The sequence below is a fragment of the Herpailurus yagouaroundi genome, unplaced genomic scaffold (genome assembly GCF_014898765.1).
Source record: "Herpailurus yagouaroundi ecotype Mexico unplaced genomic scaffold, PumYag 29, whole genome shotgun sequence".
NCBI lineage: Eukaryota > Metazoa > Chordata > Mammalia > Carnivora > Felidae > Herpailurus > Herpailurus yagouaroundi.
This window is the reverse complement of record NW_024412377.1, coordinates 68,784,710-68,800,223: the sequence shown is the minus strand read 5'-3', so window position 1 is coordinate 68,800,223 and position 15,514 is coordinate 68,784,710. Positions and strand designations below refer to the sequence as shown.

The following is a 15,514-nucleotide window of genomic DNA, read 5'->3' as shown; positions in this document are numbered from 1 at the left end:
CTCCTTCTCTCTCCACCCCATCCCCACATTCACTCTCTCTCTCGCTCTCTCTCTGTCTCTCTCTCTCAAATAAATAAAAACTGTAAAAAAATAAAGATTCCATTAATAAATAAAGTTTATGCACAGCTCTCTAGCGATGACATTTATGACCTCAATCAAGGCATTTTCAAATTAATACTATCGGAGATTTTTTTTCTACTTATAAGTGATTGGAACCAAGCTGAATTCAAGATTGCAGAAACTTAAAAGTCTTAAAATATTGTTTATATTTTTATTTCTCAGGTCCAATGTTTCACTGTATTCAGTTGTTTCACTACGCCCACTTCCCACAGATTATGTTCCTTCAGTAGTGATGCTTCCTGGTACTTGTCAAACCCAAGGTAATCACAACATAGTAAAATAATTTTTGAAATGTAATCTCACAAACCTAACATGGGGGATATTACTACTGAAGGCAAAGTTTAATGCATTGAATCAAAGTATTTTCCAACTGATAGGAAATATTTTTAAAGACGTCATGAATTAATGCAAAAATATAATTTGTGGTATTGATAAGATATTAATAGTATACCAGTGGAGAAATGTTTTGTTTCTGGTGATGGGAATCGTAGATAATATGACAAGATGAGGAAGTAAAAGTAAATAGAGTTTTTAAGGCTATATTGAGTATGCATGTTATGAAATACAAATGGATTTGGAATAAATTAAGTTGCTTTTATATGATAAAAATCTTATTCTGCATTAATATGTTTCACCTGATATTTTTTTGTTTTAAGATGTGGAATTATCAGAAGAAACCATAGAACCAAGTGATGAAATGATAGAGTATGATTCCCCAGAACAGTTGAATGAGCACTTGGTGACTCTGTCACTCCTCCCTGAATCACGGTGGAAAAACCTTCTTAATCTTGATGTTATTAAGGTAATGCTGTAGTACACTTAATACTGGTTCCTAAAGACACATTCCAGAATCATTTTCTTTAGTAGAGATAGCTTCTTCTACTTGGAGGGTTTCAGGAGGAGCAGTTAATGCCTAAGGTAGTAGAGCATATCATTTAGTTGAATGCTGTTGGATCCAGTGATTATCACAAGATTCTTTCTCTATTGAAATTGACTTTCAGAGCACTGAGCAGACCTTTTGATATAGCAGAAGTACAGCCTGCAACTACAGAGCCATTAGAAGTTGGATGTTTTAGGGGCGCCTGGGTGGCGCAGTCGGTTAAGCGTCCGACTTCAGCCAGGTCACGATCTCACGGTCCATGAGTTCGAGCCCCGCATCAGGCTCTGGGCTGATGGCTCAGAGCCTGGAGCCTGTTTCCGATTCTGTGTCTCCCTCTCTCTCTGCCCCTCCCCCGTTCATGCTCTATCTCTCTCTGTCCCAAAAATAAATAAACGTTGAAAAAAAAAAAATTAAAAAAAAAAGAAGTTGGATGTTTTAAATCTAACCTAATCAACTACTTTTTTTAACTTCTAAAATGAGAAAAAAAAATTGCTATCATGATGTGTGATATTTCTGTTGCTAGGCATTTGAGTACTAGAAGACTTTCTCTGGTCTTTTAATTAAGCTTCAGCTTCCCTTTGCCATTCTATAACTTACTCTGTCAACTCCAAGAAGACCTTCACAGTTTGCTGTGTTAAGTGCAGGCACATAAATTAATATGAACTAAGTACTGGATAATATCCCAAGGACAGCAGCAGTGAAAAAAAACCCAACAAACCTAGCTCCTTTGTCCTTGAGAAATTTATAATTTTATATGAAAAATGGATGATTATGGCATAAATTAGTGTTTTTCAAAGCATATTTCCTGGCCCCCATTTGTGAGTAGCAAAAATAATTAAAAGGAATAGACTAGAGTAGAAAACTTCAAAGGTTATCATCTGATAATAAGGGTGTTTATGAACGTCTTACATGTCTTATGAGCATTAGAAAGTGTAAGAACACTTACATAGATAACTATGACAAGGTATGGTAAGTATTTTTGTAACTGATTACTTAGCACCAGAAAAGACATGTGTATCTTGGGTAAGAAAAGAGTTTTCATGTGTTAGTTTTCCTCACAGAAGGTATGTTATGTAGGAACATAGTTGTGAAAAATCTCTATGATGTTATCCAGTGTGTCAGCTATAAAGGCAGTACTTTATGGAATAGCTTTAAAAGCAATGCATTAAAAAGGACAAGTAGGTTAGTGTGAAGGGTGCAGTCAGAATAATGCCCAATTAATTGAACTAAGGTTTTGGACTACTCTGTTGCTTGCTTAGATACAGTTTTGTTTTAGAAACCAAGTGAATAATCTTTATGGTAGAAATATGCTAACATCTCCAATATTTTTATTTTTTTGCTGAATGAAAGAAATTAGAATTTTGTTTATGGGTAACTTTTCTCCTTTTGGTTTTCCTTATGAGACTATTTCTAGTGCTCCCTGTGGAGCACTTGCAAAAGGATTTTTGTTCTTATTTACAGCTCAGTGACTCTCTCCCTTCCACCTCAAGAACAGCAAGTTACAAGGGTAACTGACTCTTACTAGAGTCTCCACCATCCCCAAGAAGGGCTGTGCATATGCTACAGTTGGCACTCCCTTGTCCTGTTTTCATGTAGTAACTTTCTTTTTTGCTCTGCCTCCACAAGGCCACAAGTATCCTTGGTTTTCTTTCAAAAAACGAATCTCTCTAGGGTCACAGAGCTCCTAGAGAATGGAGGAATGATGTAAGGTAAAACTGTGAGACTTTTATTGGGCAGTTTACCACAGAAAGGCCCTTTCATCAGATGCTCCTGAGGTAGTGATGTGTAGCCTGTGGTCACCAAAACTAAGTTCTGTCAGTGGGAATTCCAATGGAGGTTTTCCTGATAGAATTTTACTAACACTTGTAATATTTTGTAAATGAGCACTATTGTTCTCTTGCTTCTTAAAGACTCAAAGTAAGGGAAAATCAGTAGAAATTTTAACAAACTAGAAGAATCAGGGCTATATTCTTCACAAGAAAATTTTATCAAATTATTTCTAATGGCAAAGTCTACCTTTGGCTCCACATTTCTTCTGGAGGAAAAAAAAAAAACTTGAGAAACTGTTGAGCGTTTATGTAACTTTTGCTTTCTAGCCCATTTTGCGAAAAAGGTTTTAGAAGTTCAGAATTATTTGATTGTTATTTCTTCACCTAAATATTCATGTAAATCATGTTGGAGGAAAAAGAGAGTTCATAGAGCTTCTCATGAACCGTGTCATTTTTCTTCTGCCTTACCAACAAAGGTACTGGAGGCCTGCCTTGAGACACCCAGTTTAAAGATATCTGTAATATTGGTCGGTTGGGATTTTATTTTGGCATTCAAATTTGGAAATGTTTTGTTCTTTTATTTTACTTTTTGCACTTTGTTTTAAAATTGTTTGGAATTAAACATTAGAAACTTTTGTCACAATAATTACTTCATAGTCTTTTCCCCTTTCTGATTTTCTTTTAATCAGAAAAAGAATAAACCAAAGGAACCACCCAAAGTACCCAAATCAGCACCATTTTTTATTCCAACAATTCCTGGCCTTGTACCCAGATATGCTGCACCTGAACAAAATAATGATCCCCATCAGGTAAAAACCAAATTGGAACATTCTAAGTATATGAGGTGTGTTTTGTGTTGTGCATTTGTAGTTCTTTGTCAAGACCTAATTTTACAAAGTACATTAATGATAGCTTTTAATTATAAGGTATAATTTTTTTTGTTGCATTTGCATTCTTGAAATAATGTGCATTTGTTTTTCTTTAAGTCTAAAGTGGTGAATCTTGGAATTTTGGCTCAAAAGTCAGATTTCTGCTTGAAACTTGAAGAAGGACTGGTAAATAATAAATGTAAGTTAAATTGTGAAATCTTTTACCAAGTATCATCAACGTATTATACTTTGTGTGAAGAGAAATTGAATGAAATATTAGCAGATTTTTCAGTAGCTGAAAGAACATAGTAAAAACTTAAAAAAGATCAAAATTTTGATTTTCTTATGAAATAATGTTAGCTTTTGTATCGTTATATTTTTAAAATTTTTTTTTCAACGTTTTTTATTTATTTTTGGGACAGAGAGACAGAGCATGAACGGGGGAGGGGCAGAGAGAGAGGGAGACACAGAATCGGAAACAGGCTCCAGGCTCTGAGCCATCAGCCCAGAGCCCGACGCGGGGCTCGAACCCACGGACCGCGAGATCGTGACCTGGCTGAAGTCGGACGCTTAACTGACTGCGCCACCCAGGCGCCCCAGTATCGTTATATTTTTAACAAGTGACACTGAACTTAGATGAATGTCAATATTATAATATTTTAAGAACCTCTCATACTTTCTGTATGGAAATTAGTGGGCTCCCCGCCCCCCCCGTCTCTTGCTTTTGTTTTTATTTACAAATACAGTTTGTAATATGGCAGAGACTTTTGTCTCCGTTGATTTTTAGATCTTCCCAAATTTTCCCATTAAAAAGTAATTTTAAAATTTATTTATTGTACTACTAGATTTAAATTCTGAAAGATACAGTTTGTAGCTAATAGTGATAAACAGTAAGAACTATAATTTTAAAAAAGATCTATAAGCGATAAACAGACAGTCACTCTCCTGTTTGATTTATCCTCTTGTTTTTTGGATCCAATGCTTTGTTTTTATACCAGTATCGCTTGAACCCACATTGGTGAAAAGTCAAATAATGCTACTGATGGGCCATTGCAGATGACTGAAAAATAGCAGAATCATAAAAGGAGTAACTTGTTATATGGGGGTGCACAAGGAAGAAGATATCATTTAGTATCTACTGGAAGACAGAAAATAAAATTTATTAGACTTTTGTCACTGGCATCATTCCCTTTCTAAAAGCTAAAAGCATAATCATTGCCATTGTAATATCAAATGCTTGTTGTAAAAATAGTTGTAAGTATATAGAATATATATTCATAGGATGCATATAAAAATCAGTGCTGGGCATCTGGGTGGCTCAGTCAGTTAAGCATGTAATTCTTGATTTCGGCTCAGGTTGTGATCTCACGGTATGTGAGTTCAAACCCCATTCCTGGCTCTGCACTGACAGCGCAGAGCTTGCTTGAGATTCTGTCTTTCTCTGCCCCTCCCCTGCCCGTGTTCTCTCTATATATCAAAATAAATAAATAAACATTTAAGAAAACAGCAACAAGAAACAAGAATCCTTAAATCTAGAGAAAAGGTATCAATTTGGGATGGGTAAGAATGAGGTGTAGAGTCTTTCCCCTTTTATATATTTCTGTATTGTTAGTGTTTCATAATGATCATATGGTACTTTAAAGTTTTTTGTAACAATAAAAGGGAAGAAAAATAAATTCCCCCACCTCATCCTGTTCTCAGTGCAACTACTGTTAATAATTTGGTATGTACCTTATACCTTTTTATATTTGGATTTGTCTTGATTGATATGTGACCATCTGATTGTTGTAAGACCATCTTGAAGTGTCTGTTGCTAGGTATTGATTAGATTTTCTTAAACAGCAGGGAAAAACAAACTTACTAAGATACAAAAAGTTTAGTGTTTTTAGTATTTTTATTGTACTAAACTGATTGCTCTCATCATTTGTACTAATTATTACTTAATTTGGGGTTCATTCTGTGATTTAACAGGAAAAAATAAAGCCACAGGAAGAATTTCCTGTGCAATTTAAATATATGTAGCTTGGGTATGAAATGAAGCTATAGTTTCCTAAGTGAAGTTATTATAAGTAGTAATGAGATTCTTTTTAAAACTTAATGCAGATGAAGCTGCTCTTAACCTTCTGAAAGAATTAGGCCCATCAGGAATTGAAACAGAGCTGCGCAGCTTGTCTCCTGACTGCGGTGGGTCTATAGAAGTGATGCAGAGCTTCTTAAAAATGATCGGGATGATGTTGGACAGGAAGCGTGATTTTGAGTTAGCCCAGGCATATCTTGCATTGTTTCTAAAGGTAAGTCTGATGTAAGACAGTACTTCTCAGCTTGCCTTCCTCTAGGGTAGTACTGTCTGATAGAATTTTCTGCGAGGATGATGGTGTTTTATTCTGCATTGTCCAGCATGGCAGCCACTTGGAGCTTTTGGCTATTGAGCACTTGAAATGTGGCTAATGAAACTAAGATACCAGATTTCTTATTTTATAGAGATTTAATTAATTTAAGTTTAAATAGCTGTGTGTACTATTGGACAGCTGGACACATAATTTTGTAGTCTTTTCTTTTACTTAGCACAATTTTGACTCATCCACCTAACTTTTCTGTGTCCTCCATTTGATTCAGTATATTGAAATGTTAACTTTTTCAAGTCATCACATTTTGGCAGTTTTTCTATGATCATAAAGAGAAAGTTAGGTTTTGTGTTGATTTTTTTTGTTTGTTTGCTTTTGTTTTTTCTGCTGCTGAAATCAAAATACTTCTATCCTGGTTGAAGGAGTTTCAAGTAATTTGGCAAGAACAGTTGTTTTTATGACTAACGTAATGGAAAATTCCTGTTTATTGCAGTAGCATGTTTGTATTGAAGGAAGTAGATGATACTGACTTGTGTTAACAGATCATGATACTTCATCTTTCCTATTTGTATCTAAAATGAGTTTACACTTGATCTAATTATGTGCAACTTAAAGTAGACATTTAGATGGTAGAATATAGGATGAAAAAAAATAGAATGCCACAAATTTTTTCTCTTTTTCCAAAATTATCAAGTATAGTTTCTGAATATAAATGTACATAAATCTTTAGAAGATAAAGCAAAGGGCCCTCAATCATTCATTACCAGTAGGTTCCAATGAAAAGAGAAACCTTAAAGAAGCACAGAAATACAGAGTTAGTGTTAGAACTAGGATCTTGTTTCTGCATCCATATTAGGACTTTCCTTAGGTAGAGGAGAGTGATGACAGCTTCAGTTCTACTAAGGGAGAGACAATACCATAAAGGAACTCATAATAAAAGTTCGATAGAAGAGAGGGAAATGGAAATTGGTAATAAACCAGCATCTAAGGAAAAAATAGAATAGTATCTTCTGCTGTTCCTTGGTAAGAAGGTTAAATCTAGAATAAACAACATTTTAATTTTCTTAAATGTTACAATATTTTTCTTTCAGTTACATCTTAAATTGCTTCCTTCAGAACCAGTACTTCTAGAAGAATTGACAAAGTTGTCATCACAAGTGGAAGAAAACTGGATCCATTTACAGTCACTCTTCAATCAAAGCATGTGTATTTTAAATTATATAAAAAGTGCTTTGTTATAAAAACAAATTTAAATTACCAAATAAATCAAAGACTTTTGTATTAAACGGGTTCCGTTTAAGTCATACCTTATTTTCCAAGTTTCATATGAAAAGAAATGCCAGTGCTACTAACTAGTCGGTCATTCTTCACTTTAAATGCTAAATATTATCTTGAAGTAAAATTTTACCTGTCATTTGTTTTAAAGACTTATAGAATCTACTCAATGACTTATTTTCCAAGTCTCTTCACATCAGTTACCTTGTATATGACTTTTTTGAATTGTCATCATCAGCTCCTATTTTTTAAATATCTATAATGTAAGAGATGCTAGGTATTTCATGTAAAAAAGTGCTGAATTGAAAATAAACTGATATATAATATAGTATAAAAGTGCCTTTATGATTTGAAGGAAAAAGGCATGTTTCCTTCCTTGGTGGCCTTTGATGAAAACATGGATCATTGACTCTTAGAGCTTAGTTAGATCATTGACTCAGACATTAGTGCAGCCCACCTGTAATGCAGAAAAAGAAGCTGCTAAGGTCATCTTGGGATCTCAGTGACAGATCCAGATTTTCTAACACTGCCCAGTGCCCTCTCCATTAGAGCCTTTCTAAAGGAACTTGTTCTTTTATAAGTAAGGTGAGAGATACTTTCACAAGGCAAATTGCTATAGGAGACAGTTGAATTAGATACCTAAGATAGGGGAGGGAAATTCTGGGCTCCATTGAAGATATCCTTCAAAAATGTTTTTTCCTTAAAGATGACCTTTTTATTTGGGAAAAAACTACTGACTATGTACTTTTCTCTCCTAACCATTTCAAAACCAGATAGCTCTGGAAGTTTCTCTCATCATTGTTTTCTTTTCATGATTTAAGACTTGAGCGAAACGTGAATTAACAAGAAGCAGTTCCTCCTCCTTGAAAAGTGCTGGAGGTCATCATGAAAGTTGCTTTGCCTCCTGTTTGTGTCTGCTTTCCCTACTACCAAAAAAAGTCTTTTAGGATGGAGCTAAGGTCACAAATGAGTGAATGAACTTTTCAGTCTTCGTATCCGTTAACTGAAGCCCCATCAGTATGAGAAGTTGATAGAGGACTTGATAGTGGGATTATGCTATCACAGATGCAAATACTTTCCCAAATAGCAGAAAAAAGCAGAGGACAGTTGCCACTTACATGGTAGATCTTCGAGATACAATGTGATATGACTGCTTTGGTGTTCTTTTTGTCCTTGTAGAGGTGTGAAAAACTATATTACTACAGGCAATTTGTTTAAGAATTGGAAGCCATATTGATAATGTAATATTTGTAAAGTTTAATCTACTTAAAAAATATAAAGCAATTCCTAAAAGCACAGTTCTCTGAAAACAATTTTTAGTCTATACACTCAAAAGTAGTAGTATTCATAAAATGCAGCTGGTTGTATTTGAATACCAGTATTCTCATTAGAAAAGGTTTTACAGAATAATCTCTTGAAAGAATAGTCCTCACAAGATGATCAGTGATAACTTTAAATATCAAAGCATTTTTGTTTATAAGCTTAATAAAACTAGTGACTGAAATGTTAATAATGACTTAAGTCTAAAAACTATTTCCCTCTGCCCCAAATACTATATTCTAAAGATTTGGCAAAATGTCAATATATAACCTTGTACCACGTGAATTTTATAAGTGACTAAAAAACAAAATAATAAGAGCTTAAGTTGATACTGTATTGCTTTTATAAATCTTGAACTGAACTTTTTTCTCTCTTTCAAATGAGAATATAGGAGTTGAGTGTATCATTTCTATCAGAGGTATCTTTAGATAGTATTAACATCATTTTGGCAGGTAATCTTCCAGAATCTTTCCTGTATGTTCACATCAAGTAGGAAGGGAGAAAGAAATACAGAGAATAATTTTGAGTGTATATTTTTTCTTAAAATGTATTGGTTTGTGCATACTGCTTTTCTTTAAATTTCATATTACAAATGTGGCATATGACTGCATTTTACTTGTAAAATACATCAGAGAAAAGTCTATTTTTGACAATCACCTTCAATCCCAATACCCTCCCTGTTAAGCACCGATTGTTAACTTTCTACCTAGACCTTTTTCCATGAATGTATATACTATATATACATGCTATATGTAAGCACAGGAAATGAAGTGTATAGTTTCAATTTTTACCTAAATATATGCATATCATTCTACAACTTTTCTACTTGGCTTATTTCAGTATAATCACACCTAATTTCTTTACTGTTTAAAAAAAAAGAAAGATTGTTCCACAATTATTTAGTCTAAAATGGACACTTAAGGGAGTTTTGTTTTGTTTTGTTTTTTCCTGATTACAAAACAATGCTAAAGGAACATCATCCTGTATTACACTGTGCATAAAAGGATTTCTCTGTAGTATATGCTTAGGCTTTGAATTGTTGGACCCAAGTCAGGCAGTTTTAAAGGGATATTTCAAGAGATACTTCAGTTGGCTTCCAAAATGGCTGTTATCAATTTGCAGTTTCTTTGCAGCAATGGAGGAGTATCCATTTCCTAGGACACTTGATATTAGATTTTTTAATTTTTTATTTAATGAGTAAAAACTTGTTTTTTTATTGTTTTAATTCAAAACTCTGACGGTAGTAAGGATGGGCATCTTTTCATGTTTGTTTTAGACCATTTTTATATATCTTATGTGACTTGCCTTTTGGCAACATGGCTCATTTTTTTGTTGAATGATTTGTCTTTATCTCATGGGTTTTTTTTGTTGTTTTTCATATGGTGTAGATATTAGTCTTTTATGTCTGTTACCAGTGTTTACTCATTGATCACTTGTATTTAAGTTTACTTATGGTGTCTTTTTTAATAGATGTTTTATATTTATATATACAAGTTGATAATTTTTATTACTTATTTCAAAATATAAAACATATTCTGTATTCTAAGACATTTATCATGTGTGCATCCCATCAGTTCTTCATTGAGACTTGATTTTTGGAAGAGTAAGATATACAGCTACTTTTATTCAAAAATTCAAAAACCATTAATGAATTCCACTCTTTTCTCACTGATTGGAAATGCTGTTTTATTATGTGCTAAATTCTTTGAGATATTTGATATCCCAAATAAATAATAAATTGCTTCTAGTAACAATAAATAAATTGTTTCTAGTTTGCTGATGTATTTTCAGTTTTGTTGGGGTTAACATCTTCCTAATGTTTTTCCCAAAAATGTCTTGACTGTTTGTGAGCATATCTTGAAGTTATGTTTTTGTGCTAAATTAATAGGATTTGGAGAGATTTACAATAGTATTTCTCTTCAAGAACAGTATGAATTCATTAAACTAGATCTTTTGTGGACTTGGTTTAATAAGACTTCTTTACATGCATTTTTGACAGATTTATTTCTGGGTGTTTAATTTTTGTTGCTACAGTGAAATAGACCTTTTTTCTAATATATTTTATAATTGCTCATTGTTGTCATGGCAAAAGCAATTTTGTTTTTATATACTAATTTATTATGATGCTGCAGAACTCCTTTAAAAGTTTGTCAACATTCTTAAAAAATCCACAAGAATCCCATCTTTTCCAATTGATGAGATTATTTCCTATACAATACTCGTATTTTATTTAATTGTTCTTAAGATTGCTTTAGCTAGTATCTAGCACAGAATGTTGGATACTGGAAGTGTCTAGAAAATAATAGTCTTGCTACTGACTTCAGTGAGAAAACTTTTAATGTGTCACCATTAAGGATAATATATGCTATGAATTTCTAGTAGATATCCTTTGTTCAGTTCTATTTTATGATTTTCTACTTAAAATTTAAACTAGTAGGTATAAAATTTTATTAAGTGATTATTCTGCATATATTGGAGGATCAGTATCTTTAGTGTCATTTAGTGAATTTTATTCAAAGACTTCTAATATTAAGTTATTTTTCATTCTTAGGATAATAGAACTGTTTCCAAGTAAGATGAAACTGGTGTATTTTTCTGTTTCAAAGAGTTATCCTTGATTTATTTTTTTTTTTAAGTAACCTCTACACCCATGGTGGGACTTGAACTCATGACCTCGAGATCAAGAGTTGCATGCTGTCCTGACTGAGTCAGCCAGGTGCCCCTATCCTTGGTATTTTTTTAAAACTTGCTTAGTCAAAGGGGAAAAGTCTTGCACAAAGTCTTTTTTTTTTTTTTTTAATGTTTGTGTTTGAGAGACAGAGCATGAGCAGGGCAGGGGCAGAGAAAGATGGAGAATCCAAAGCAGGCTCTAGGTTCTGAACTGTCAGCACAGAGCCTGCTGCAGGGCTCGAACTCAGGAACTGTGAGATCATGACTTGAGCCAAAGTGGGATGCTTAACCGACTGAGCCACCCAGATGCCCCTTGCACAAAGTCTTGAGATTTTTGCCCATTTAATTTTTTCTATGGTTACTGAACTAATTCGTTTTTATATCTCTTCACAAACCAGTATTGGTAAATTACATTTTCCTTACAAATCATGACTTTAATCTAGATTTTGAAATTTATTAATGTAAGTTATATTAGGGTTATGCTTTTTTATTAATTGCTTGATTCCAAGTGACAGAAACCCAACTCAAATACATGAGTGTCAAATACAAAGTCTAGGGATAATGTTGGCTTTACCTACTGCTATATCCACAGATTTCTCAAGAATCCGTCAGGTTCTCTAGATCTCCTTTTCACTGCCCTTATTGGCTAATTGTATAGTCATGATCTCTTCATCCTCTGACTCATCAGATACTTATTGAGGACCTACTATACACTAGAACTTTTGTGTGTGCTAGAAATATACATGATCAAAACTTAAGGTAATACGCTCTGAATTGGCATGTTTTCCCCATAAACTAATTAGAGATTATCTTTAAACAAATCCTGAAATACAAGTCTACTTAAACTTTGAACTGTAGTTGAGGGGTGGGCTGTATAATGACATACTTAAGCAGAGGGAGAGGCCAGTGAAAGTTTACACACACATTTCCATGTGGGTGACATTTGGAGAACTCTGGAAGTTTCCACCTGCTTCTTGAGGGGGAAATGAGGCACAGAGTTGAGAGTATAGTGCCAACAGGCTGTCTCTAGAGCCACTGGCAGAGTGATCTGTAACCCTATAGGAGGGTGTAGCGGTACCATCCTACTTCAGGGACCAGTTGGAAGGTCGGCTGAGATTCAGGGCACAGGCTAAGTAGGATGAAGATGGTGGGTGGAGGGAAGGGGCGGGGAGGATCTGGCAACACAGATGGCTTTCCCCCTACCCACATGCCACCTTGGAAAGGAGACTGGAGTGGATTGGTGTTTGTGAGCACTGAAGAAAAAGTTCTCAGACACTTTGAGCTGATGTTCAGGGCTGCTTCGGCCAGCGAAAACACCAGCAGCAGCAAACTGCACATAGCTTTTATTTTTTTAATCAGATATCAGTATTAAAGAATATCAAGGTATAGAACGAGAAAACAAAGGATCTTCTGGTGGTTATGTGAAAACATGCAGAAAATACATGCAGCTCCAAGGAGTGCCAGAAAGTTACAAAGGATTTTGTATCTAACCGTCATCTGGGGAGATCATGGGGCTCTGTTCTCATAATGCTATCTTGTGTGGCAGCCGTGAGACCAGAACATTGCTGACAATTCAGCAATTACCCCATTCACCCTTCAGGACTTAACAATACATTTTCTAGAAGTAACTCCACATCTCCCCCGTTTTGTTTTTTATTAGCAGGACCAAGAGTTGTCATAGAAGTGAGCAACTGGGTATTGCTAAAGAACATCTTGGGTGACTTGTTAGGGGAGCAAAGAGACCTCATCATTTTGATAACTTCAACAAAAAACAAGATCATTAGCAGTATTATAAAAGTGTTAAACCAGGAGTATAGATTAAACCCAGAGAACCAATTTTTGGATTGATTCAGTTAGAAATATGAATTAGAGTGTCAATTGTGGCCTGTTGGCTTTCTTGTTGAAGCTCTCATAATTGTGCAATCTGATTTCCTAGTTGTTAATGGAGACGTTTAGGGGCGAGTCAAATGCCTGATTAAGATGTCTATGCATCTGATTCCAGGACTCATTGTATTAAATGGGAATGATACAGTAGATTGTGAAACTTGAGCCACATACAAGTTGTGATCAGGTCCATAATGCTTGTTGATGTTCTAGCCAGACAATAGCAGTTTCTGATGGCTGAAGTTGGGCAAGGATTTGTTGAATAATTCTCATTTGTTCTTCCATATCTAATATAGTATTATGCATATATTGATTTATTTGGTGTGCAGTTTTTAAGGAGATAGCTAAAGAGGTGGCTGCTGTATTTGCTGTTACTGCAAGTGCTGTATCAATGTTTAGAACAATTGTACTGGACCCTTCTAAGTTGGTCCTTTATTCTGTACCATACTTTGGGTTTTGGGAGTTCTTTTTTCATTTGAAAATAACCTGAGCATAGCAGAAGGAAAATTTCTAGTTGTAAATAATTTAATGTAAATAGGGCTCTCATTAATCTGGCTGTAGGGGTGACCTTTCCCCCCCTTTTTTTTTGTTTTAGTAATAATAGCCATCAATAATAGGCCCAGAAACTTCTTGGTTCTTTTTCTTTCTTCTAATGCAGAGATAAGCTGTTGCAATGGGAACCCCCTTTGCCAAGGTCTATTTAATTGGACCAGCAACCAGAGTTGTGCTTTTTGTTTGGAGATGTAAACAAAGGTTACATGTAAATGTGATATGTTTGTAGTAGAGAAACGGGGTCACCCATGTTTTGTTTCCTATGAAAATAGTATGTATCTTATTAAAATCTGGAGTTGCAGATGTAAGTAAGAAAGTATATGATCTTGTAGTTACACATAATAATGCTGTTAATTTCATTGGTATAGGACCAGTTAAATTTGCCATGCATACATAAATGTAGCAGGACCATGTCTAAATTTTTTTTGAACAAATGGTAGGCCAATCCTCCAACAGGAAGTTTTAATAGAGGAATAGGCACTAGTGGAATATTTACATCCAAGTATCAGACCCACAAATCCGGGATTCCATCTGGGGTTAGAAGCATCATAATGGAAAGGAAGTGACCAATTCCAGGTATGTCCTTCCCAAGTTCTATTACTTTTTATCACCATCAGTCTTTAGGGTCCCCAATTTGTAAGAATTGTATTGTTAAATAGGGATATTTGGGTAAAATTATGACAATGGCAAAGGTTCCATGAAAAGCCATCATAGGACTCCATCTTTAGCCAGGGTCTGGTGCATATTGGCACTGGAGGTTTTGGTATTCATTTTCCCTCAGTCATGTTTCCTCCTATTACTATTGTGAGAACGAAATGTTGATATTTGATAGTACTTACCCAAGATTCATCTTTTGGTGTTTTAAGTATGCTATTCATATACCACCACTTGTCAAGAGGGATACAGAGGCTTTTGTTAATATTGCTAGTGTTAGGATTATAACAGAAACATAGAGGGATGCCCAAGTGAGGAAAAGACCAATTTATTGAGAGTCTGTGTGATGGATAGTTAGATGAATCATCAGCATTAATGGGAATCCAATGTCTTCCAGTAATAGAGGAGTCATTAGACAAGAAAGGAGTTTGGGGATCTTCCCAAGAAACTAGATCAAACACAGGAAGTCTAAGAAGATAAGCTCCGTAGGTAAAAGTAGAATGTGAGTGAGCAAAATCAACAGGTAAAGAATGCAGACATATTAGCAGGAATATTACCTTTACTGAGTTGGCAGGAAGGCATGAGATGATAGGGTCATCTCTTTTCAGGGGTCATGGGCATGGCCGTGTTGATTAGAAACTCTTCACCCTGTGAGGTTAGTTTTTTAGCATTGGCCTCCATCTCCAGGAGATGCCTCCATTGGCTAAGTGATCAGTCTTCTTCTATGGATTTGACATCCCGCTGGGAGGGGTCATTGTCATCATTATAACCTTGTGGGTTATAAGGAATTCCAGTGGAGTGGTATGTTCCAGGTAACGTTCCAAATAAAAAGGCCCAATTGGTCAAAAGATTTCATTTATAATTTAAATCTTGGGAAGTTTGTTGAAACCTTAGAAAGTTATAAAGCACATCCTAAATAGGATTACAATAGATCATTATAAGTCTTAATTATTTATTTAACCAAGGTGGCAATAAGTGATTTTTTTCAAATCTTGAGAAAAAGATTTTTTTTTTTCTATCCTTGGAATAGGATAGAGAACCCAGAATTGGACCCACAAATGTATGGCCAACTAATCTTTGACAAAGCAGGAAAGAGCATCCAATGGAAAAGTCTCTTCAGCAAATGGTGCTTGGAGAACTGGACAGCAACATGCAGAAGAATGAAACTAGACCACT

The 15,514-nt window shown here is 34.8% G+C and overlaps 1 protein-coding gene across 1 annotated transcript in view; it reads left to right on the top strand.

The window, feature by feature from the left end:
• Positions 1-10,358, top strand: part of WDR36 (WD repeat domain 36) — a 44,030-nt gene extending 33,672 nt beyond the window's left edge. The window contains exons 18-23 of the mRNA XM_040446915.1: positions 283-380; positions 777-922; positions 3,459-3,578; positions 3,756-3,837; positions 5,742-5,929; positions 7,075-10,358. Coding sequence (XP_040302849.1) covers positions 283-380; positions 777-922; positions 3,459-3,578; positions 3,756-3,837; positions 5,742-5,929; positions 7,075-7,224 — 784 coding nt within the window. The 3' untranslated portion in view covers positions 7,225-10,358. The remainder of the gene's footprint in view (positions 1-282; positions 381-776; positions 923-3,458; positions 3,579-3,755; positions 3,838-5,741; positions 5,930-7,074) is intronic.
• Positions 10,359-15,514: the final 5,156 nt, after the last annotated feature.